General features: G+C 41.4%; 3 protein-coding genes across 3 annotated transcripts in view; 1 reads left to right on the forward strand and 2 right to left on the reverse strand.

The window, feature by feature from the left end:
* Positions 1-8,961, reverse strand: part of FANCM (FA complementation group M) — an 84,483-nt gene extending 75,522 nt beyond the window's left edge. Inside the window, exons 1-4 of the mRNA XM_075282626.1 lie at positions 8,297-8,961; positions 6,658-6,830; positions 5,997-6,074; positions 4,382-4,540 (exon numbers count right to left, since the gene is read on the reverse strand). Of these exons, the coding sequence (XP_075138727.1) occupies positions 4,382-4,540; positions 5,997-6,074; positions 6,658-6,830; positions 8,297-8,930 (1,044 nt within the window). The 5' untranslated portion in view covers positions 8,931-8,961. The remainder of the gene's footprint in view (positions 1-4,381; positions 4,541-5,996; positions 6,075-6,657; positions 6,831-8,296) is intronic.
* Positions 8,962-9,168: 207 nt separating this feature from the next.
* Positions 9,169-13,888, forward strand: FKBP3 (FKBP prolyl isomerase 3). The gene is made up of 7 exons (XM_075280732.1): positions 9,169-9,302; positions 11,042-11,143; positions 11,891-11,998; positions 12,090-12,225; positions 12,892-12,959; positions 13,041-13,138; positions 13,735-13,888. Exons 1-7 carry the CDS (start codon positions 9,189-9,191, stop codon positions 13,787-13,789), a joined length of 681 nt encoding a protein of 226 aa, XP_075136833.1. The 5' UTR covers positions 9,169-9,188; the 3' UTR covers positions 13,790-13,888.
* A 6,064-nt stretch (positions 13,889-19,952) lies between these two features.
* Positions 19,953-25,633, reverse strand: part of LOC142214019 (ubiquitin-like FUBI-ribosomal protein eS30 fusion protein) — a 57,799-nt gene continuing 52,118 nt past the window's right edge. Inside the window, exons 2-5 of the mRNA XM_075282703.1 lie at positions 21,818-21,898; positions 21,050-21,194; positions 20,869-20,924; positions 19,953-20,078 (exon numbers count right to left, since the gene is read on the reverse strand). Of these exons, the coding sequence (XP_075138804.1) occupies positions 19,953-20,078; positions 20,869-20,924; positions 21,050-21,194; positions 21,818-21,892 (402 nt within the window). The 5' untranslated portion in view covers positions 21,893-21,898. The remainder of the gene's footprint in view (positions 20,079-20,868; positions 20,925-21,049; positions 21,195-21,817; positions 21,899-25,633) is intronic.

Consider the following 25,633-nt stretch of genomic DNA (forward strand, 5'->3'; position numbering starts at 1 on the left):
ACAGCGATAAATGTACATTCCTTATATGCCTTCCAATGAAATTCATGGATTTTCATTAGGATCAATCAATTCTGATGATCCAATAAGATAGACATGGATCATTTATGAAAAATAGAGAAAAACTTCACTTTAAGACATCCCTAGAACCTATATAGTGTCAATCTCATGTATAGGCTGTAAAACCATACTTAGCGGGCCAGTGACATAGATAAAACTATCTCTGACACACCCATCCCCCTATCACAGACATAGGCATAAGGTCTAAAAGGGGGGTAGACTTTATACCCATGTGCACACGGTATCTGTGTAAATATTAATTCCCAAATAATTCGATTTTTTTTCCCAACCCAAATTGTTCCAACATTCTGAGTAGATTAATTCCATAGTATAACTTTAACGTCGTCTGGACACTATTATGTACCACTGTAGAGTTCAATGATAAGATTCAGACTGCCCATTACCACCACTAGAGGGAGTCTAGGATCTTACTGCATACAGTTCATACATTCGCCACAATACTAACAGCATGTATAAAGCTCCTAGTCGCCCTCTAGTGGCAACTAAGGGCAGTCAGGCAAAATTTTACAAATCAAGTATTTCATTACATTCTGAAATAAATCCAGGAAATTGTATAACTACCGTAGTCGCTACCTAATGTTATTTCTGGAACCACTGAGAACACAGGGTAATCTGAAATCGGCTCCACTTTAAGAAGTGACTATAAATAGTGGCAACCAGCAATTTCACCAGTCTCCTTGTACCTTACACAAAGACTGCTTTGCAATGAAAGACAAATGACCCCCAACAGTCACAAGAATAGGGGTCCTAGGTCACCCCATTTGACTGAAGGAAAAGTCGTTGCTGCTTCATTCATCAAAAGATAGTGGTTTCTATGAATACACTGAATGAATTGGCACTGTCCAAAAAAAAATAAATCTAAGTGTATTTTATTAGTGAATGGCCAGATGACTATACAGTGGGTAAAGTGTATTTTTTGTGATAAATATATATTTTAGTAACTGTGCTGTCAGCAAATTCTATATTTGTATAAACTGTGGACGCTTTATTCTGGATCCGCCGCCGGGCGCTGTTGCTTTAAATAAAGAGTATACTTTGTACTGTAGATTGATGGTCTGATAACACATTACATAAAGTGCATCTCCATGGGAGCAAACAGAGGTCTGTAATATTAGTATATCATGTAGGACAAGCAGCATGTAACCCAGCATACTTCCTCTCTATGAGAGTCATATGACTGCAGCGGGTCAGAGAGTTCACTTTTGTTTTTTTAAGGTTAGCTCATATAAATCATTTACTGATCTCCCTGTTATACATAAAGTGGCCAGTAATATAACTGTATACGTTCCTATATCGGCCAACAGATGGTGCACGTATGGAGATAATTAATACCCTATGCCCCTTCTCTCATCTGCTAAGTCCTGATTTAGTGAAGAATGAAGGGGTACAACATGTTTCCCACTAGCTCTTCTGCCGATACAATTTAGGGGACGACCTTTCAGAACTAGTGCAAGGAAGGTAGGAGAATATGTCACCTTTTAACTTCCATGCAGCACTGATATGAGGGAAACGGGAATTTGCCATTCCATTCACCAGTGATGAAGAGAAAGTCTTAAGCAGCCAACGTCTATGCTCAACACCATGCTATAGACTATATTTATTAACTATTTGGAAAGCTGGGTGTGAGTCACTTTTCTATATACTACAGGGGTATTCACACAATTAGAGATTTGTAAAGTACTAATTACACAATGACGATTTACCACCCAGGAGTCTTAAAAAGGCAATGGAACTGTAATGGCAGCCCTATAAATTTAAGTGTGAGGGGCAACACAGTGGCTCAGTGGTCAGCACTAGAGATGAGCGAGTATATTCGATCGAATACCTCCCCTCCATAGACATTGGTGTTTAAAAAAAATATAATAAAAAATAAAAAAAAGGCGCCAGGGGAGGTTGGAGGGGAAACTAATACTTCCCGCCTTTCCGCGTGGTATTCGACTGAGTACACCAATAACTATGCAAATAGAGGTTTTGGATCGAATACTACTATTCAATCGAATTGTAGTATTTGATGGAATACTATTCGCTCATCTCTAGTTAGCACTGCAGCCTTGCAGCACTGGAGTCCTGGGTTCGAATCCCACCAGGAACATCTGCAAGGAGTTTGTATGTTCTTCCCATGTTGCGTGGATTTCCTCCCATTCTACAAAGACACACTGATAGGGGAAAAAAAATGTACATTGTGATGGGCTCACAATCTACATAAAAAAAAAAAAAAAAGTGTGGAATAAACCTAGTTTAACATGATGAACCCTAGTGAACAGTCAGAAAAGCATTAGCTATGGCTTTACCCGAGAATCTAGATAAGTCACCATTGTATGACTGTTGCGTGTACAACCCCTAGGACCACTACCATCCATTAGAACAAAGGCTGGTACTGCAGCTAAGCATGGTTCATTTGAATGGACTGAGCTGCAGTACTAGGCCTAGCCATGACTGTTTACAAGGCACTGTGTATGGATAAACATGGTTGGGAAGCCCTATTGTTTCTTATGTCTTCTGTGATGCTCACATGAAGGTCCAATCTATAAGCTTGTAGATGATGGAGGAACATGTGACAGACATGTCATCTTGCTCCATTCAAATACATGTACATCCATAATAAGAAGATTTCATGACAAGTCTTGCTTTTCCATCATCAGCAATCATCTGGAAGGGACAGCACAGCAGGTCAGCCAAACCACGGGCGTAGTTTATAGAATGTCAAAGTTGACACCTGTCACAAAGTCTCTTGCTTTAGAAGACCTGTCCTGTATTACACAGCCTATTGATTTGATTGGGCATTTTGTAATGTTTAAGATCACTTGTGCTGGTGCTATAGGAAAACAAGTCACGTATAAACTTCCCACAGGTTACAGCTGATCTCTGAGGGTGCCAGTTTCCAGAAGAAAGACACTGATCAACTTATTGTCAAGTAACCTAAGTAGATAAGGTCTAAAGAAGAGAATCCCTTTAACTGGCAGCCAAATAATAGTTTTGGAAGCAGTCATCTGAAACCTATGGCCTCTACATCCTATTATTAATAATAATAATACATTTTATTTATATTGCGCCAACATATTCTGCAGCACTGTACAAGTTATAGGGGTCAAGTACAGACAAATGACATTACAAAGTAAAAGTCAAATCACACAATGGTACTTAGTACCTGCTCGCAAGAGATTACAATTTATGAGGTAGATGAGATTACACAAGAGGTCACGTTGACAAACCAGATTCATTCAATGACTAAAAAACTAAAAATATATACATAAGCACTATATCACTACTTTCATAGCAAACATGCAAATGCCTACTCAAAAGTTAGGAATTAATTATATATATTTTAAGAATTAATAGAGGTGTCCCTTTACACTCTCCTTCACTACTAAGATGCAAACATTATAATTTATTTGCTCTGAGGAGTGCTCGAAATACAACGGTTGCAACCAGAGGCAATAAAACTGCAATATCTGCCGACTGTGCAAAAAGTCAATAAAAAGACTATAAAACGTTTTACCAATCAATCAATAGGATTATCCTGAATTCACCCAAGATATGGCGAGTTCCTGAGATCATGCACTCAGACAGCCTTGTACAGAAAAAGACATTCACTAATATAAAGACCATGGGCACTTATTGTAGAGATCTGACAGTATATGTCTAGCAGGCTGACTAATAGAGTGTATAACATCCACATTACACAAAATGTGGATGGAAGATATAGAAAAAGTCTAGCAATATGCCATAAAAGGTTTGCAGAGACAAAATCCTAATCAAAGAAATAGTATTTTGGTTGACTTATAGGCACAGTTTTAAAACCTTAAGAAATAAGCCACATCACATTGCCACACTCACATGATGGTGTGGAAGGCCTGGGGCAACAAAATTAAGATGTTACACATGCTCTGAGGCAGTCACCTAAATGAGTATTTCCACCGTAGACATTTATGCCTAATAGATGCAGATCCCCCTCCAGGACCCGCACCCATCTTCAAAATCCAAATGACTGGGATAGATTCAAAAACAGCTGAGTAAGAATAGAGGCCACAGAAACTGCAGTTCTGGAAATATTTGCAGGTCCCAGTGCTTCAGACATTTACGGTATATCCTGAGCATTAGCCATAAACTTATAAGATAGGAATACCCATTTAATCGCCTTTTACAGGAATGGTTTGAGTTAACAGACACAACATTTTCGATGAAAACAATACTGCACAATAGCGCCATCTGCTGACAGAATATGAACAGTGCGACACCAGCCCTAGTGCACACCTGACATATCCACATTATACTGTATATACCAGCTAGGAGCCGGGCTCACCTGTATGTAGGACTTCTGCACGGCTTCCAATTCGTCTCCCAGAGGTACCACAAACTTTTCAAGTTGCCTTGCATGGGAATAAGGCTGAATGTCCGGGGAATCCTCCGACCGCAACTCTATCCTGCTGATCAACAGGTTTGATACAACTTGCTGCACAGCCTAAAAGAAGAATTGATTTAGCAGCAACTCTCATTTCTGGAACACATTTCATACTTATACAAATATTGGAGGACTACACTGCATCATTTCTTGACAAAAAGCAGATGAATATAATTATTGAATATATGTTATATGAAGTTCCTACTATGTATTGGTATTGTACATAAGACAAGGGGACAAAACATTCTGTGTGAATCAGTTTGACAGGTATGAGGTTTACAATAAGATTCCTAGTATTATGTACACTATAGACTGGCAGATCCGGCACACTCATTCTCATCTCCATTAGTAAGATGCATTAGTTCTTGTATCAGAACCACAGAAATCACTACCAGGCGGAGGCTCCACGTTGCAGAAAGGCTGGGGAAGGGGGGGTTGTTGCAGATTTTGCTGCAGTTTTTTTTTTTTTAGCCAAACCCTGAAGTCACTATAAGAGGGATGGGAAATATAAAAAAGCACTTATACTTTTTGATCTCCCGTTTGCTTAATCCAACCTTGGCTTTGGCTAAAAAAAAACAAAAAAAGCAGCTTTTGCGCACCATGGTGTCTTAGCCTAAAACATAACTGCAGTAAAACCTGAAAACTCCTAATGCTGTCCAGATGACGATCACACCCGATGTCCCCATACACATGCATTCTCGACTTAGCTGAGAGGTGCATGTGTCCTGAATGGCAGAGAGAAGCAAGACACTGCCAGACTTTCCGGATCTGCCATAATATAGCCACATACCGGTAGCTATGATCACACTGCTGTCATGGCTCCTATACTACCTATTTCTAAACACAAAACTGATGAACCCATTATAAAAGTAATTTATCAGTATAGTTACGCAGAGTGTAAAAATGGAGCCCACAACTCCAGTAATAACCCAGTGTGAGCCTCAACACAAAGAATAGCTCTACAAGAAAAAAATCCTTTTGTCACAGAAACTCAGATTCAGCTTCCAGTATAATGAGTTCTTAAGTTGTATACAACAAACCAGGACTCTGCATCTTATACCTCTGCATGTAATGTATACAGTGCACAGATCTAGTCATTAATTGCAAACCACTTTAAAAAAACATTTTCTAGAAAGTATACAATGAAGCAGGCTTGTTTAGGAGTGAGCTGCTCATGTGCAGCCTGGGTAATGCAGAACTAGGGCTGTGGAGGCGATGGACCAAACCACAGATTCCTGCATGGTTCCCACAGTCCAACTCCAAAAGACTCCTTCATAAATTGCATTGCTCAGCCATGGTCAGACAGAAGCAGTAAAGATCCTCCAATTCAAGAAAACAAGCCAGTGATTCAACCCCTATATAAGTGACAATCTAATGATGCAATACTAATAAATGTATCATGTAATCAAACTTTTTTCCCCTGACTCCAACTCCACCCAAAACTGGGCTAAACTCCAACTCCACAGGCCTCTGCAGAATAGCAAGGCATCATACATAAGACACAACATAGTCTCACCTTGGTATCACTGCCAGGGGTAGCACTAAGAGCCAAGATCCGAAACTGCTTGGTATAATTGCTGAGCTCTCGTACAACCTGGAATTGAATACAAAAGTTTATAATTTAGGAAGACTAAGGAAAAACAAACAGTCTTGCTTTACTCCATAAGCAGCCCCCCCTCCTCCTCTTGGCCATAGGCTGTGTCTAGTAATACAACAACCACTTCAGAGAGGTAGAATTGTAATACCAGACACAGCCTATTAACAAGAAGGGTTCTGTTTCTGGAAAGCAGACCCTTTTTAAATACACATGATACATTTTAGGACAACCCCTCACTAGCACCACAGCCTGGCCACTGTCCACACCCTTTGAAATTAATGACTATGTTTGTGAAATCATTAAATATCCAACAACTGACACTCCAACCTCACAGACCATGGTGTTGGAAGACCACAGTGGCCTTTTTACTGCATACCAAGTATAGTGCCTTGCATTGTATAGTGGTTGTGTTTGGTATTACAGCTTAATCCCATTACTTTAAATGGCACTGAGCTATCTTAGTGGGTGTTAGGCTTTGAACCCCACAGATTATGAATTAAATATCCTAAATGCCAGAAAACTCCAAAGATCCTAAGTCCCAGAAAACCCCATGGATGGTTTTGTTCTGGTTCTAGCTTACCTGACAATACGCATGGTTGCCAAGGGACTTGTGAGCCTCATCTATGACCAGGCATTTGATGTCACTGGCAGGACAGGCACCTCTGGTAAGATCATTCACCATGATCTGAGGAGTAAGGAAGAAGACTCTATGCCTCTGCCATATTTCTTTCCGATTATGAGCCTGGGTGGTTCCTGAAAGCACATGGACAATACAAATAAATGACAAACATAACACATACAGGACCTCGAATCACAGAGCAATATGTAGCATCCAATTATGTAAAGTCATGGAGGATTAAAGGAATACCTTATTAATGGCAGCAGAACATTCATGAAGTGGAGGGCAAGGAGTATGGTGGTATATGTAAAGTAGGGGGCAATACAAATGAGCCCTTTCCAAACAGGTGCCTGTGCTTCTAATGTAATCCGATGGAAGGCATCAAACCTATAGATCAATGGGGCTATGGAAACTATGTTTCCAGACTTGTTTAAAAGGATCACATCAAGAGACCCTCTTTTTCGATGACTTCCAGCAAACATCTAATCTTGCAGAGAAAGTTTCCAACAGCTATACTGCAATTCAACTGCAGCGGCCTCTACAGGGAAAATGCAGAATTACATGCCAGCCACTCAAGTGAATAGCCATCCTTGAAATACATGTTTATTAGCCACTCTCTGCTTTTGGTTGTATACGGTGTCCAAAGCAGGTGACTTATATATATATATATATATATATATATATATATATATATATATATATATATCCTTCCTAACAGGGTCTTTCGGAGTCTAGATCTTTAATATTATTGCAAAACTATTGCAATAAGCCTTCACTATTTACATGCAAGCATTCATGAGGAGCTAATGATTTGGGGCAAGTTCTGTTCAGCCAGATATGTCTAGCTCATGAATAGAATGCAAAAATCTCAGTGAAAAGTGACACAAAGAAAGAGCATTAGAGGGATGAACTCTTAAGAATAAAGATCTGGGGTTTGCTGTCTGGGCCTCAGACCAAAACAAGGCTAGGTTCACACACTGCCGAACTACTAACAATTGAACACTGCACAGTGTACAGAGCCATCTGCTCCTGGCTCCGTAACAGCGCTAAGGAAAGGTTATCAACCTATACTGCGGATTTTAACTTAACTTTTTAATGCACAAAAAAAAAAAAAAAAAAAAAAAAAAAAAGCACATACACGTTAGCAGTGACTACACGGGGAACTCTGAAAACTGAATTTACTGCTGCAGGATTTACAGACAACCAATGCAAATGTTTAATCTGAAGCTGATCTGTGGGGTCCAACCCTCCGGACACCTGTTGGTCAGCACAATGTGGTGTCATGATGCCCCTACAAGTGCATTGTCCCCTTCAATGTTTACACAGGCATACCAGTTCTTCCATAAATTCAGCTGAGTGCTAAAGTCCAGGCTATTCTAGTTAAGTTGTTTTTTTTTCTTATAGGTGGCGCTGTTGAGTAAAAAGTTTACCAATAAATAGTTTTGAGTTGTCCTCTTCTGTCAAACTGTTAAAAACTTATTCCAGTGATCATACATTAGACAGTGTTATGTTTGTATACAGGAAAACCAATACCGTGCCGATGCCCACAGTCACCCAGCCTTCATTATAGTCACAGATTATAGTGGACCCAATTTATTACCTGTCATTTCGGCCATGTGTGACTGAGGAATCCCCATGACTCGGAAGCAGGCTTCAATCTGCTGCGCCACAAGTGGCTTGGTTGGTGCCATGAAAACTATTTTCCCAGAGGGATACCAGCGGTAGAAATTATACATGACCACAGCGGCGATGAACGTCTTACCCAGACCCGTAGGGAGACAGACCAGGGTATTGTGCAGTAAGGCAGCATGCGCCATGTTGAACTGATATGCCCGCATGGGGTAGTTAGTGGGGTAGATCCATACACGACCAGCTGACAAATCAAAGCCAGGCAAGTTCTGGATATCAGTGGCAATAGGAGGAGGGCAAACAGGGGGGCCATTGCTGGTGCCTGGGGGTTCAGGGTCAGTGGTAACTCCTTGGTTTAGGGATCTCTCTGCCTCATACACAGCAACCAGCAGGACATCATCATCATCATCCTCGTCCTGAGCACCATGCTCCACAGAGCTGGCCCAAACCGGTGGATTGGCCCTGAGAGGGGGCCCCTGGGATAAGGCATTCTTCCCCTTTCTGGCTGTCTTCCCTTTACTCTTTTTAGGCTCCGGAGGTCGTTTAGGCTCAGGGGCCACACCGGAGCCCCATGTTTGGAAGAGAGTCTTCTGCTTCCCGTTCATCCCTCCGGCTCCATGCGAACTTTACATAAACACTACATGGTAGTCAGATGGTTGAAATCAGCGCCCCGGAAACACGTCACGAGCAATAGAGGCGCTCACAGTTGTCACTGACACCATGATTTCGGCAGTGGCAGCCTTCCCACATCTAATATGGCGGCAGCAGAACTCTAGTCACGTGACTGTGTCTTCCGGCCTCGCTTCGGCGAATAAAGTTTGCTTTGTTTTAAAAGGATAAAAGAAGAAAAAAGCGCACATGTCATGGCAGCTGCTGCAGGGGAACCCGTGAGGGAGTGGAGCAGTGAAAAGCTTCACAGTGAGGACCTGCCCAAGAAAGATGTCATCGCCTTTCTGCAGCAGCATGCGTCCGAATCGGTACCAGAGCCAAGTCTTATGGGACAAGCCCGGGAGGGGGTGCAGGCAACTCTGCGGCTCTTGGGGAACTACAACTCTCAGCGGGAGGGTCTGGAGGGGATTGTAGTTTAGAAGCGCCACAGAGCAGTTTCATTCAGCTTTATTTCTGATACCAATGACAGAGTAAAGATTCCCACACAGCAATGGTGAAGAGGTGTAAGAATTACTAAGCTTTACTAAATGTCTTCATATTGCGCTAAGGCGGTGACTGCCATGTTATCCTGCAGCGCCCTCACTCATGTTAGTCAATGGAGTTGCATTGTGACCCAAGGGTGCTAGGACCCTCACAAAAAAGTCAAACAATGTGTGACTTTGTGGTGACTAGAAGCAGCAGCAGAATCCTCGAGGTTGTAATGCATCTCTGTTCATACATTTTATTTATATAGTGCCAACATATTCCGCAGCAATCTGTACAATTTGTAGGGTTCATGTACAGACAAAAAAGATACATTACAATGAAATAATCAATTTGCACAATGGGACTAAGGGCCTGGCTCCCAAGAGCTTACAATCCATTCACTAACATTAATGAACAGGGCGACACGGTGATCCTTCGTTATGGAATGAGAGTCGGGGACAAAATTGCCATGTAACCCTACCCTAAATATCTTCCCATCAAGTAGCCCCAGCTAGAATCCATTCCTGTCTAGAATCCTGAGGAAAGGAGGAGGGGGGGGGGGGGGGGGCAACAACTGCTTTGAGATTGTTTTTTGCTCAAAAGGTTGTTAATAAATAATATACTAATTATTCTAATGCGCTGAAATTTCCCCATGGTGGGACTATTAAAAGACTATCTGAATTCAGCGCATTGTCGGCTTTCTAGCGGTATATAAAACCGCATGTGCCCCAGAAGGTGAAAGGTCCTCTTTAAAGAGGACCTTTCATGGGTTTGGGCACAGGCAGTTCTATATACTGCTGGAAAGCCGACAGTGCGCTGAATTCAGCGCACTGTCGGCTTTCCCGATATGTGCCCTGGGTAAAGAGCTATCGGTACCGGTACCGTAGCTCTTCATCATCAGAAGGGCTGTCTGTCAGGTATGTCCTTCTTCAAAGCAGCGCCTATCGCGCTGTACAGTGTCATAGAGGAGGAACACCCCCTCCCTCTGCTCACAGTACTCATCCATAGACGAGTATTATCAGGAGGGGAGGAGACATTCCTCCCCATTCACACTGTACAGCGCAATAGGTGCTGCTTTGAAGAAGGACGTACCTGACTGACTGTCAGGAACGCCCTTCTGACTTTAAAGAGCTACGGTATCGGTACCGATAGCTCTTTACCCAGGGCACAGATCGGGAAAGCCAATAGTGCGCTGAATTCAGCGCACTGTCGGATTTCCAGCAGTATATAGAACTGCCTGTGCCCAAACCCATGAAAGGTCCTCTTTAAGTGAAAAAGCTGACCTGGGATGCCAAACACATGTCACTGTATAGATCTCGCCCTATGCATTCCCTCGCATTCATGGTTTCACTAATCTTATTGCCGTCAGTTCCAACATCCCCTTCAGAAGACATCAGTTTTAACCTGCTTCAGGCACTTCTATCCAAGCAGAGGCATCTTTATTCTTCCAAAGTTTGTATAGGAAATAAATTGTGGATAGTCAAGGTTTATGTGAAAAATTTGAAAGCATGCTAGGAGTTGTAATGCCACAACGGAACTCTGCTGTATATTGTGTTAACAATATGATATTTTTATTCCACAGTTTCTTGCAGAACATAAATTGCTTGGAAACATAAAGAATGTGGCAAAAACTGCAAAGAAAGATAATCTTATCGCAGCCTATGAAAAGCTCTTTGAGACTAAGGTAAGCATAATGGAGTGTTGATCCGTATGGTGACATTAATGATAGGAATTAGTCATTAATGATTTTATTCATGTAGTGAAACATGCTCTCCTGATATGTCTGCTTTATTAACATAATTTCCAGGTTAAATACAATGAAGACCTATTAATTGGATAGGTCATCAGTATCAGAGGGAAAAAAAACAAAACACACTGGCCTGTTCCCCTGTGCCTCCTTTCGCGGTTCAGTCCTACAAGTCTAGTGTTTTCTTCTGGAAGAAATCCCTGTCCCATGTCACGGGACGCTATGGTTGGCGAGGACTTCCGGTAAACGACTGCAGAGCAGTAGGACCGAGCTGCACTAGGAGGCGCCGGAGCGGTTTTTATTTTTTTTTCTTTAAGGGTAGGTCATCATTGTCTTTAGCCTGGAAAACCCCCTTTAAATGCGTGAACATTCAGTGAAATAAAAGTTCTTAGAAGTCTGTGTTGTGCTATTCCTCTGCATCTTTTGGAAACTCTTTTAGAATTGACAACTGGGCGTTACCACTGCACTTGTGTTCTTACGTTGTCTACTACTGTTCAAACAGTATCAGACTACATAGGAATACATTAATTCAATAAGGATCAGCCAATTCATTCATATTTTTCCAGGAGTTGACAAAAAACAATGTTGCCTGTGAAATAAACCCATGAATATCTATAATGAAATGTCACATTCAGGTAATGTAGAGTTACATTCACACTTTGCGCACCATTCCTGCTGTTACAGCGTTTCAAAGGAAAGGACAGTGTGGATCAGGTGACTAAAGAAGTTAAAGATCTTAAGGTCAGTGATGGAAAAACCACTGAAACAAAGCCAGAAGAAGTTGTGGATGATGTAAGTATTATAGACTATATGCCATTTGTGTATTTAATTGCCTGTATTTAGTTATACATTCAGTTATCTTAATCTTTTGTTTAAAAACTAGGGCCCCCCAAAATACACGAAGTCCATTTTGAAGAAGGGGGATAAAACCAACTTCCCAAAGAAAGGGGACACTGTTCATTGCTGGTATACCGGAACACTAGAGGATGGCACTGTCTTTGATTCCAATATCCCTACTAGTAAGAAAATTTTATTTTTTGTTTGTATGCTTTACCCTATATACATACATATATATTCATTTACAATTTACCTTTACTTTAGAGGATTTCTCTTATATTAAAAAATGGACTGCTTTTTCAGAAATGGTACCAATGTTATCTATGGTTGTGCCTGGCATTGCAATATACGTTTAAGCAGTGAGTTGCAGTACCAGATGTAGATTTTGGATGAGAGTGGCGCTGTATTTAGAACTGGAGCAAAAGCTTGAAAAAATTTTGATTAAAGGGAACAGTTATAATAGTGGATTGTACTGTTCCCCTGGATGTGTTCTGCCCTTCATGTGTTCTTTCTAAATAGTCTGAAAAAGTTTTGTTTTTGGATAATGGGGCATTTGCTAGTATCCCAACTGAACTTGATAATCCTATACCTTCACCTAAAAATGTGTCCCCATATTAAACAATGCTGATAACCCTCATCGGGGATACTGACGTCGTCAGGTAACACCGACCACTTTCCTTATGGAAAAATGGCCGCATATGGCCATCTTCATTGAAGTCTAATGGAATTGTGGAATGAGCTAAGTGTTCAATCCCATCCCAAGATGGGAACACCACTTTAACACATTTGTTAAAAAAAAGAAAAAATATACCGGTATATAATCTCATACTTTACTATATATTTATCAGGTGCAAAGAAGAAGAAAGGTGCTAAGCCTTTGAGCTTTAAAGTTGGTGTTGGTAAAGTTATAAGAGGGGTGAGTATAAGTGCACACAATACAGCCCTGTGATTGTACCTATTATTTGAGAAGAGGTTTCTTAACTTAAATTTCTTGCAGTGGGATGAGGCGCTTCTTACTATGAGCAAAGGAGAAAAAGCCAAACTTGAAATCGAAGCAGAATGGGCCTATGGCAAAAAAGGACAGCCTGATGCCAAGTATCCTTTTATCTGGTGAAAAAATAGAAAAACTGCTAGTTCTCTAGACACCATTAGAAATAGCTTACAAGTATTATTATTGGCTATAAGAAACAACAGCAAAAAAAACCTGCCTCTCTGCCATGTGGGGCCTCAGCCTAAATTGTGAAGGAGACCACTGTCTGCCAGTGTCTCTACAGAGCATGATAGTTTACGCAAAAAAACACCATTGTATTGAGGGCTGTGTGATCTGGTTAATTATAGTCTGTTACAGCCACATTTCTGAGACTGATGACAATTACATAATATGAAACAAACTCCCTACATTATAGTTATTAGAGATGAGCGAGTATATTCGATCGAGTACCTCCGCCGCATAGCTCCCAATGCAAAAACACTTCCAGGCGTTGAATTTTTACTGCCCCTCCCACCTTCCCTGGCGCCGGGAGCTATGTGGCAGAAGTATTCGATCGAATATACTCGCTCGTCTCTAATAGCTCCAGCCTGACCTAGGTCTATGTAATATACTCAGTGTACTTCAGTAAAGGACATTAGACCCTTCTTGTATTACCTGAATCATTCAAGATCTTATTACTTTTCCTTAACTGCATTCCCAGAATCCCACCTAATGCTAAGCTCTTCTTTGAGGTTGAACTGGTTGATATTGATTGAAGAGTCTTCTGAATTTTGGCCTCCAAAATGGAATGTGAAATCCTTGTTTACAGAACTGCTGCCAATGTCTGTGTAAATAAACTTGAGACTTCTACTGTACTTGACTTTTCCTTGTCTGCTTCATGATACCAATTATGATTACTTGTGTGGCCACTAACTGTGCCACCCTCTGCGTAATATACCTTACAAAAGAAAAGTGCTGCTTTTCTACCCACCTACACTATGCTGAAAATTGTACTAAATCAGCCTTGGTCTTCCAAGATTGATTGTCAGCTGAATGAAGTATCAGATTACAGATGCACATAGATGGTTATGCGAAGGGCAGCAGAGAGATGCACACATATATATTGCTGCAGTGAATGATGCGGTAAATTTTCCACCTTTTCCTAAGTATTTTATTCACATCAATACAGGTCAGTACCATCCTAATGATGAGGTATTTACATGGGACTGTATCCTGGAGGTTCTGGGGATTGGATTGATGTTTAGGATGGTATAGGAGTCCCTGGAGTATCATTGATATCGAGGGAGACAGGGTCTTTAGGGTACAGCCTGCATCAGAAGGAGAGCAGGGATCCTTAAACTGGGAGCAACTGGATAGGGACATTAAACCCAGGGGGGAAACTGGAAGAGGACATTAAACTGAGGGTAACTACAGGGGGACAGTAAACTGAGGAGAATATTAAACTGGGGCAGCTGGAGGGGCACGGTAATATCCCCCTCCAGCTACCCCCACAGTTTAATATCCTCCTCCAGTTTCCCCCATGGTTTAATGTCCTCCTCTGGTTGCAACAATTTAATGTCCCCCACCAGCTAACTCCACAGTTTAATGTCTCCCTCTAGTTGCCCCCAACTGGGGCAGCTGGAGGGGGACATTAAAGGGGTATTCCCATAACCCTTGTTCCCCAACCCGCAGGCTCTGTGCTCTGTTCACTTCCTGTTTTTGTTTTTTTTTTATGTAGATTGTGAGCCCCACATAGAGCTCACAATGTACATTTTTCCCTATCAGTATGTCTTTTTTGGAATATGGGATGGAAATCCATGCAAACACGGGAAGAACATACAAACTCCTTGCAGATGGTTTTATGCCCTTGGCGGGATTTGAACACCAGGACTCCAGCGCTGCAAGGCTGCAGTGCTAACCACTGAGCCACCGTGTGGCCCCGCCACTTCCTGGTTTTCTGGGCACATTGGTGGGCAGGGTTTCACTTGCTCTGCTATCTGCTATGTTTGCAGTCAGTAATGAGGGATTGGTTGTAAATGCATTACCACAGTATGAAGCTGATGTAGCAGAGCTGGATTTGAGTACGCTTGCATTAAATACAGAGGTATTGGACTCCCTATCTCAGCCCTTATCAGCCAACTTCAATTAAACCGGCTGATAAGTGTAAGAGCTGAAGATAGAGTACTATTAGGGTTATTGTGTGGAGAGCATAAAGAGAAATTGATCAAAATGGGCGGAGTCAATTTAGAAGTGGGTGGAGCTAAATTTGCAGTGGCACACTATGCGCACCACATATTTTGTCCCTCTTTCTGTCCTTTGAAAGTTGGGAGGTATGGACATCATGGTAAGCAGTCTCAACCCTCTAGCACAAGAACTACTGAGAATTGATTTTATTTTAAATATGATTTTTATTGAAAAGAGAAAACTGTGAGAAATTTTACAATGTAAAAAAACAGTTACAAACATAAGAAAAACCAACAGAACTCCAATCAGTAGAACTACAAGGCTGGAACTTCGGATTGCAACCTAAGTGAAGGGGAGTCACAAACATAACCAAATAAACAAGAGACCAAAAGGCCAAATACACAAACGCTACTGAAGCACCAATTCTACGAGAAGACAGAAAAGAGGAAAAGAACCACAAAGCAAAACAAAGAGGCAGAAGCACGGAGGGAGAATTAAGAAGGGAACATAGCCAGAGAGGCACAGGAAAGGAGTAGGAAAAAGAATAAGAGAGACAAGATAGAAACAAAAGAAAACCAAACAATAACAGAAACATTATACCTGAGCACAATACTGGAGAAACACGGGATATAGCAAAAAAAAAAGAAATGAAAATGAAGCCACCTGGGATGATGGTACAGTAAATAAACAATGATCTAAGGGGTCCCCACGGGGTCAGCCTGAGGCCGAAGAGAAAGAGCTACCACCTTACTAGACTCCATATACGAGATCCAAAGGGACCATTGGGCTCGAAATTTGGCGTAAGTATGATTTTTATTGGCCAACATACGTTCCAAGGTGCATGCTAATTCCATATGGTGGAGTAATTCAGTTACGGTTAAGCAAAGAGCAGACTTCCACTGACGAGCGATCATGGTCCGGGCAGCTAGCACAATCTGCCCCAGAACGACCTGCATCTCCAAGGGAAAACTACCAGCATCTAAAAAGCATAGGGCAAGACCAGGAGAAGGACTTATATCAAAACCGGCTATGGTGGACATGAAGTGAAATACCGCCGTCCAGAAGGCTCGAATCAGGGGGCACTCCCACCACAAATGCAAGAAGGAACCTACTTGGCCGCATCCCTGCCAGCAGAGTCTAGAACAGGAACAATCAATGTGCGCCAATTGGGTTGGGGTCCTATACCACCGCAGAATTATTTTCAAGGCCGTTTCCCAATGAGACGCCCCCCTAGAGACACGTTTAACAAACCCGGCTGCAGCATACCAGTCCGACAGAGGAATCATTCTGGCAAGATCCGCTTCCCAACGGAGCAGGTGAAGAGGCTTGACCCGCACCGGGGGAACAGAGAAAAAGTCATAAAACACAGACAACCCACCTCTAACAGGTGAAGACCTATTCCACAACTTCAAAGCCAGTCTGGGAAAGGTCAGTCTAGAGGGCTCATAGGATTGAAAAAAATGATGAAACTGTAAATATTTAAAAAAGTCTGTTTTAGGGAGATGGAACTCATCCTGTAGCTTAGAGAACGACTTAAACCCGTCATCAGAATAAAGATGGGCCACTTTATAGAGGCCCCTAGAGACCCACCCACGGAGTTGCATTTGAAGGAGAAAAGAGGTCAAATATAATAGAGGTAACTTCGACAATGGAACCAGGTCTTCCCTGGAGGTGTACGACAAAAAGTAACGCCAAGCAGTCACGGAGGCCCTAACACTCAGCAAGGGGAGGGGAGTGGTGGGAGGACTCAAATCCTTAGGACGTAAAATACTCATAAGCGGGGCGTCCAGTAGGTTTTCCTCAATTTCGGCCCTACTGGGAATTGAAGAGAACCTGCACTGGGGAAAACTGCTATAAAATAGAAGGCACATAATGGTCAGAAGTTGTGCAGTTCCTCATGTACATATAGAAGCTTATCTGAAGACGTCATCTGTAATATGTCTTGAAAGGCAAATCACCCAGTAGATTCATGCTGCTATAACCACAGAATGCACCAAATACTGCCAAGCTTGTACACTACAAAGAATCTAATGATTCCCTTTGAAGGATTTGGTACATGACTGCATCCTTCAGAACCAATTTACTTCCTTAACGCTCCGTTCCCATGGAGTAACGCGCCGCACATTCTGACACGTAAACACGTGTCAGAATGTGGCGCATCCAAATAGATCCCATTGGCTTCAATGTGTGCCGGCTTACGCTGCTATACATTGAAATCAATTGGAGGCTTTGTAACCCATTGATTTCAATGTGTAGCTTGCGTAAACCGGCATACATTCAAGTCAATGGGATCTGTTTTGAAGCGCCACACTATGACTCGTGTTACATGTCAGAATGCGTGGCGCATTACTCCATGGGAACGGAGCCTTAGAGTATCATGTTTTTTGGAAGCAGATAAGAGAACTCCCCTTACTGTCTTCCAGGCAGGAATGGTAGCCTCTGGCAGTAGGGTATAAAGGTGTGTAGTCCAAGTCGGGTGGCTTTAAAAACAATAATTATTTTAATTAGATGCATAGATTGTTATATATTTAGCTTCATAGGACTTCAGTCACTTATGAAGTTGGGCTGTGGAAAAAGCAGCTGGAATCTGTAATAAAACATCTGATGCAGGAAATTGTGGAGTAAACTCATCAGGGAGGTTCAGCCCCCAAATATTCTTGGGTAAACCAATGCCTGAGAAAAGCTTAGGAAATAAGTTGATGCTACCCAAGTGAAAGATCCAAAGGCCATATGTAATTTGTTAACATTAGTATGGTGTAACAGTAGCGGTACAGTCTGTAACAGATATTCACACATAGGAATATGACGCTGATTGGGGGGAAGATTCTGCGTCCCAATGTATTCAATAGGAAACTGAAATCACAGCAAGATGCTGGAAAAATAAGTGTCCTGCTCTATCTTGCTGCAGAGTTTGTGTCTCGAGACTCCCTATGAATTAGGGCCATTCATCTGGGCCTAGTCAGCAGCGGAAAGCCATGACTGAATGCTGGAACACGGAAAATAAAGAGGAATTCCTCTTCATTTCTGCCGTGTGAATGGCCCCATACAGTAGTTTAGAAACAAAAAACAAACTTTAATGGCCGTGGCCCATAAGATAGTGGAGGTGGCTCCACTTTAATTTTGTATTTTTTTCCCTATTGGTAGGGAATAGTTTTAGTATATATGTGTTCAATGTTCAATAATAAATGTAGAAGCAGAAGCCCAGTCAGACCATTTCCATACAATCCCACAACTCCAGTAATCCAAAAAGAAAGTCAGAAGTGGCATCATCCAAAGTAATCCAACATTTTATTCACCCATAGCAAACATGAACAGCAATGTTTCAGCTCCTCAATGGCACCATTAGCTTATATAGAGAGTTTGAGGCCACATGTACAGTATATACCTGCAAAGGGTTCTGACGTGGAAACTTAGTGTTTAGCTAATAATTCAGCAGAACATATATATTGTATCATTATCACTGCAGGTAGCACTCTATATAGCTTTCCCATTCACTTTGACACCACTTAGGTTTCTGTCCATGCTGAAGTTTATGCATTACCTGAGCTGAGGTCGTGGGGCAGAGCACCACTGGATGGGGCATTATAAAACCTACCCACACAATAATATATTGGATGTAGAAGCTCCTTACTGTATTGGCTATGAATAAAGATGTCAGTTCAGGACCAAAGTGATTTGCCAACTTCATCAAGGTTTCAAATTGTTGCCTCTTGCTATAGGATTTTTTTTATGCCACCTTGTGGTTGACTTTACACTAACATATTTTGGAGCAATTTGGCATATTTTAAGACTCATCAATCATGATTCCTGATTTGTCTTTTTTATGGCCATCCATTTGCATCTGTTAAACTGATCAGCTAAATGGATGCAAAACAAAATGGACAGATATTGGGTGACTGCACCCTACAACACACAATACATCTGGCACCAGGGCAAATATGCCAGTTTTAATTAAAATTGAAACAGAATTCTGGCTTGTTTGACTTCCCCTTAAAGGTACCAATATGTATACACCATATATACGGATATGTATATTGTTATTGGGTAACAAAAGTAATGTAGCAGATGGAATTGGATTTTGAAGCTTTGTGTATGAGCAGAGGTGGATTGTGACATGCAAGGTAATACCTATACCAGTGATGGTGAACCTATGGCATGCGTGCATTCGCCTGAATCGCTCACTTTGGGGAACCTTCCCTGAGGAAGCCAGAACAGGTGAAACGCGAGTTGGGACTTTTTTCCACTACTTTTCATGGTAATTTTATGGCATTTACTTGATAATTTCCTTTCACTATAAGGGAGTAAATTTGACTAACACTACATTCAAACTATACACCACATTTGTGTTGGCACATATGTGTTTTTTTTCTAATGTTGAACACTATGTATTTTTTTGCCCCCTCTTTCTATGTGATAGACAATATTGTATGCTATACTTACCTGTATGATGGTTTATCTGGGTGTGTTTTTTCTTCTTGTCTTTTTTTCAATTTTGTTTTGTATTTTTAAATGTTTATATAAATAAACTTTGGTTATATCTTACATGGATTATGTATAACTAAAAGCTATTAAAAATTAATCCATGATCATTTTGTCTTTTAAAAGCATATGCAGTTTTATTATCAAAATTAAAAAATTAACATATTAACAAATGTCTGATAAATATACAAAATTTACATAAATTATTTCAAAATTAAAAATGAAATCAGTTATTCCATCCCAGATAGACCTGCCGTGAGGGGAAGACGCCGTGACTTAAGAATTGGAATTGGGACCTTTTTTCTTGCCATATGTAGGAACCCCATTAACAAATCTGCGGTTGTACAGCATGCGTTTTTTGGCTCGTCCAGTTTTCTTTTTCTTCTTTTCTTGTTTTTCCACCTAGACAAGAAAGACATCAAAAGTTCAGATTTAAAAAAAAAATAAAAATTACCAACAAAATATAATTGCAAGTTAACATTTCAGTGTAAAAGAATGTCAAACTATGAGAAGCTTCTCTACCAGGTTACACATCAGCTGCATTTCCAATGGGAGTGTTATACAGGATTTGAAAAATAAAAATGCTTTCCCTCCATAAACAGTGCCACACCTGGTTATGGGTTTTGCCTGGTATTACAGCTCAGCTGCACTGAAATAAATAGAGCGGAGCAGCAATACCACGTATAACTAATGGTCATGTGTGTTACAGTTTTCAGAAAAAGGCAACCATCTTTTCTTATAGTGTAAAACCTGTTAAAAAGTGGGTGATCCATTCAAACATGCAGATAGTCAGGACACTTAAGCAACTGGCTAATAAAACCACAGTCATTTCACACACAGCTCCAGATAAGATAGGAATACCCCTTGCTAGGATATCCCATCACTGAAAGATCAATGAAAGTATGAATTTTGGAATACGCCAAGATAATATGGCATGCCTAAGGATATAGGTGCTCAGGGAGGAACCCAGTCCAATTCACACATGAATTAATGAATACCAGCACTCTGAGGTTATTCTTGCACTCTAGATCAGATTTATTGGGTTAAGGCAATCACATGACTTATTCTATGAAATTTCGCTCCATCTTGGACCTTCATCAGACAGTAAAGATTGCCATGTTAATGTAGAAGGCTCTGGTTGAGAGCTAAGCAGCATAAATTACATGCAAAGAAATCAATAAATGGTACTTACTTTGGGGGTCTGACTTCTCACTTTCCCTGCACGAGCAAGCGAACCATGGACTTTACCTGCAAGAAGAATACACTGTTTAACTCTTTGAAGACCCTTCTCAAATATTAGAAAATTCCAATGTACAATGGCTGAATTGTGCTGATTCTTCATAGATCATAGTTTATACATGAAGTTCTCTTACCTCCCAGAAGCCTGCCCGTCACATTCAGGGTGCACTGATCCTGCACCCCACATTCTGATAGAACAGTCTCATCTTCCAGAGAAAGTCCAGAAAATGACACAATCAGATCACAGTCCAAGAGGCCTTCAAGCTCAGCTATATGGGTCTAGAATTGAGAGACAGATGTACAAAAAATATTCAGAACACAAAACCAAAGATGCAAGTCCTAAAACACAGAACTCTTACAATACATCTATAACAACTGTAAATAGTAGATCTTTATGGTACTTCATGTTTGGATCAGTGGAATCAATAGAAATCATGGCTATAATGCTCCCATGTGAGTAAGGCCTAACTCTAAGTACAATGGATTACTATTATTGTACTGATCCCAGATCTCAGTCTGAAATGCATTTATAATTCTGCTAGTTGCCAATAGACAGTCAACAAAAGTTTGTTGCCATATAGATCTTATCCACAATGGCAACAAAAGTTTTCCTTCATCAGTCCTGCACAATTCTCAGAATACACAAGGACTGCTGGGAGATGTCAGCTCTGAGTTATGCAGAAAGTCTTAAAACATCTCTTCACCTAAGCATTCCACTACGGGCACTTAGGAAATTGGCCTTATGACACTGATATAAGCTTACAATTTTCACATCAAAATGAGTTATTTTGGAAGCGGTTGGTTGTAAGACAGTGTTTGAGAGCTAAAAGATGGTCCCGAAAAACAAAGGGGCTGTGTAGCTATGTAGCCCTCCATCAGTTTTGTACTTCTCTAGTACATACCTTAATATTGAACACAGTATCTTGGTTGGACACATCCAGTGTGTGCAGCGTCTGGCCCGTAATGAAAATCTGCATGTTGTACTGAAAAAGAAAAAAGGTAATCAAATATATGTTTTATCTAGAAGATACTAATGTACATGTTTGCAGCTGTTCATGAGCAAGTACTAAATCATATGCTACAGAGGATGATCAGTGGATGGTCATGCAAATACACGTAAAAGCACAATATAGTACTGATAAATAAAAGATAAAACAATACCGGAAAAAGTTTGTGGTCTCTAGGCTTCAGCAGGTTGGCATACAGCGCTTTCTTAAGTCAGTCAAAGAGCTAGTGTCCACTACAGGCTGTCCAGCAACAAGAACTCTAGCTTTTGTCTGGGGTGAGACCATATATACCTATCCTAGTCTCCTCCCCAAGTGATGACAATAGGTGGAGAATTTCCATCCTCCCTCTAGAAACCAAATAACTATGAATGGTCACCTTTCCAGACACCTCTCTGCAGGAACCCCCTGCGGAGATAATGAGTTTAGCAATGGGTATGCAAATGTGATCAGAATGGGACAAACAAAGGGTTTGATAACAGCCATAAAAGCCACACTGTGTTAGGTGTAATACGGACAAGGAATAATACACCACAGAAAAAAATACATAACTGGGGGTCTCTCATCATCACCCCCCTTCCTCCCAAACCATATTTGCCAACTCTCCTGAAATGTCGAGTAGGCTCCCATACAGAGGGGAAACGTCCCAAATGAGTGGGTCTGTCGTCCAGCTAAATGTTACCGCATCTCCCGGACTGCTTCTCATCCTACAGGTGACATGGCCATTTTATGTCAGTCACATAGCGGGAAAAAAAAAAACAGCGTGTTGTTAGCTCATTGCTTGCTCACAACGCCAAAAGGCATGTGACACACATAAAAAGAAGGGAGCACATAACAAGCAACAGGGCCTGGTCTCCCCTGAAAATTTCCAGGGTGTGTTTTGCATACCAGTCCTTTACAACCCCGCTGCCAAATGTTGACAAATACAGTATGTCCAAAGCATAAACTAATACAAAAGTTATATAGCTGTACTTTATAGGAGTTGTCACACTGAGAAAACCCTTTTCTCAAAATCAGCTCATACAGAAGTATTCCATCAATAGATGTCGTCATACAGATGACACCTATATCCACTAATAGGGCATATGCACCAGAATATCATCCGGCATCAATCACTGAGATAAATCTGCTGTATTTATAGACTGCCTGTTCACACAGTCTAACCATTAGTAAATCTGGCCCGCTATTCAAATCCCAACTCTATAAACTGAATACAACTCAGGTCTGGTTCACATTTGTGTTCGGTATTCCATTCGGGAAGTCTGCTTGGGGACCCCCCAACGAAATACCGAACGCATTAAAAAGCAGTTAGCAGTGAAAACACATGGACCCCCTAGACTATAATGAGGTCCGTGTGGTTTTTGCACGGTGTCCGCACAAATCGAGCGGAAAGAAAAGTATTTCAAGAACGACTTTTCTCTCTGCATAACTAGTGCAGACACCACGCGGAAAACACACAGACCCCATTATAGTCTATGGGGTCCATGTACTTTCACTGCTCACCGCATTTTAATGCATTCTGTATTCCATTTAGGAGGTCCTCAAGAGGACTCCCTGAACAGAATACCGAACGTAGATGTGAACTAGGCCTTATCCCTTATTAATTGAGAATGGAGGAGGACGAAGAGAAAAACCTGAACACTGAAAAACATTTATGCAGAGACAAAAGAGCAGATGAAAATAGATGTATTTAGCCTGTATTCTCATGGGGGGTATTGTTTATGTGGTCATGGTGTTTTGTAAATAAAGCTTAAAAAAAAAAATACCTATCTGAAAAAACACAGTAGCTGTACACAATGACAAAATTAGCATTGAATGTCTTCCATTGTGTGCAGCTGCTTTATTGAGTTATGCAATGGTTTTCATTCATTAATAAAGTACATTCTTTCAGATTCCTTTATTCAGCCATGTTTACAAAACTCCATAGAAAGGCGTGAAGAGGAAAGAAAAAGTATTTTCCATGGTCTAGTCCAGCCTTGCAGGCTTTGTCATCTCACCACAAGCTATGGTCATCAGTTTCTTCTCAGTAGTCCATAGTCAGGTGGTAGGATGAAGGAGATATTTGACTTCTTGTTGCTGAACTTTTAGATTGGCTCAAAAATCCGCAGTAAATTTGAGAGAAATAAAAATAAAAAGCATCAGTTTTTCTGCAATGTGCGGTCTTAGCACAATGGAATCTCCTATTGAAGGGAGTGGAAGACGGATAACTCTATATCCACCGCTCCATAGTGTGTACATGCTATTAGCAGAATAAAAACTCTGGGGCTCAGAGACAGATCTTATGGATCCTCACACTGCCCATGGGGACAAGCTGCATGTATTACATGTATTACATGATTTATTACATGATTCCTCTGTGACCATGCCAGGACAAGTCTACAAAGACAAATACTGGTGTGAAATAGCAGGTGATATATGACATACAATAAAATACATATATATTTCATAATAGACATACTGTATTTCTGGTTTGGGCATATTCTACTTTCCAACATCTATTAGGTCACTACAGTTATTGATCAATCCCATCCCAAGATTAGAACACCACTTTAGTGCATGTATTAAAAAAAGAAAAAGTATATATAATACAAAAGTTAATGTATATTTTACCAGGTGCAAAGAAGAAGAAAGGTGCTAAGCCATTGAGCTTTAAAGTTGGCGTTGGTAAAGTTTTAAGAGGGGTGAGTATAAGTGCACACAATACAGCCCTGTGATTGTACCTATTATTTGAGAAGGGGCTTCTTAACTTGTATTTCCTTCAGTGGGATGAGGCCAGTGGTGTAACTAGTAATGGCGGGGCCCCATGGCAAAATTTTGACATGGGCCCCCTTCCTTCGACCGACCCCTCACCCAACCAATCAACCAACCGACCAACCCCCCTGCACCCCTACACGCACTATTATGCCCAATAGTGGCCCCTACACACAGTATTATTTCCCATAGTGGCCCCTGCACACAGTATTATGCCCCACAGTGGCCCCTGCACACAGTATTATGCCCCAAAGTGGCCCCTGCACACAGTAATATTTCCTCTAGTGGCCCCTGCACACGGTATGATGCCTCATAGTGGCCCCTGCACACAGTATTATTTCCCATAGTGGCCCCTGCACACAGTATTATTCCCCATAGTGGCCCCTGCACACAGTATTATGCCCCATAGTGGACCCTGCACACAGTATTATTTCCCATAGTGGCCCCTGCACACAGTATTATGCCCAATAGTGGCCCCTGCACACAGTATTATTTCCCATAGTGGCCCCTGCACACAGTATTATTTCCCATAGTGTTCAGCACACTGTCGGCTTTCCCGATCTGGGCCCAGTGTGAATAGCTTACGGTCCGGTACCGTAGCTCTTCTATGGTCAGAAGGGCGTTTCTGACACTCAGTCAGAGACGTCCTTCTTCACAGCACAGCCAATCGCGCTGTGCTGTGAGAGCCGTGAGGAACGCTCCCTCCATCTGCTCGCAGTACTCGTCCATAGACGAGCATTATCAGGGAGGGAGGGAGGGGGGAGTTCCTCCCGGCTCTCACAGCACAGCACGATAGGCTGTGCTGTGAAGAAGGACGTCTCTGACTGAGTGACAGAAACGCCCTTCTGACCATAGAAGAGCTACGGTACCGCACTCAGCGCACTGTCAGCTTTCCAGCAGTATATAGAACTGCCTGTGGGCAAAATGGTGAAAGGTCCTCTTTAATAGTCCCACAATGGGGAA

The sequence above is a fragment of the Leptodactylus fuscus genome, chromosome 7 (genome assembly GCF_031893055.1).
Source record: "Leptodactylus fuscus isolate aLepFus1 chromosome 7, aLepFus1.hap2, whole genome shotgun sequence".
NCBI classification, from domain to species: Eukaryota; Metazoa; Chordata; class Amphibia; order Anura; family Leptodactylidae; genus Leptodactylus; species Leptodactylus fuscus.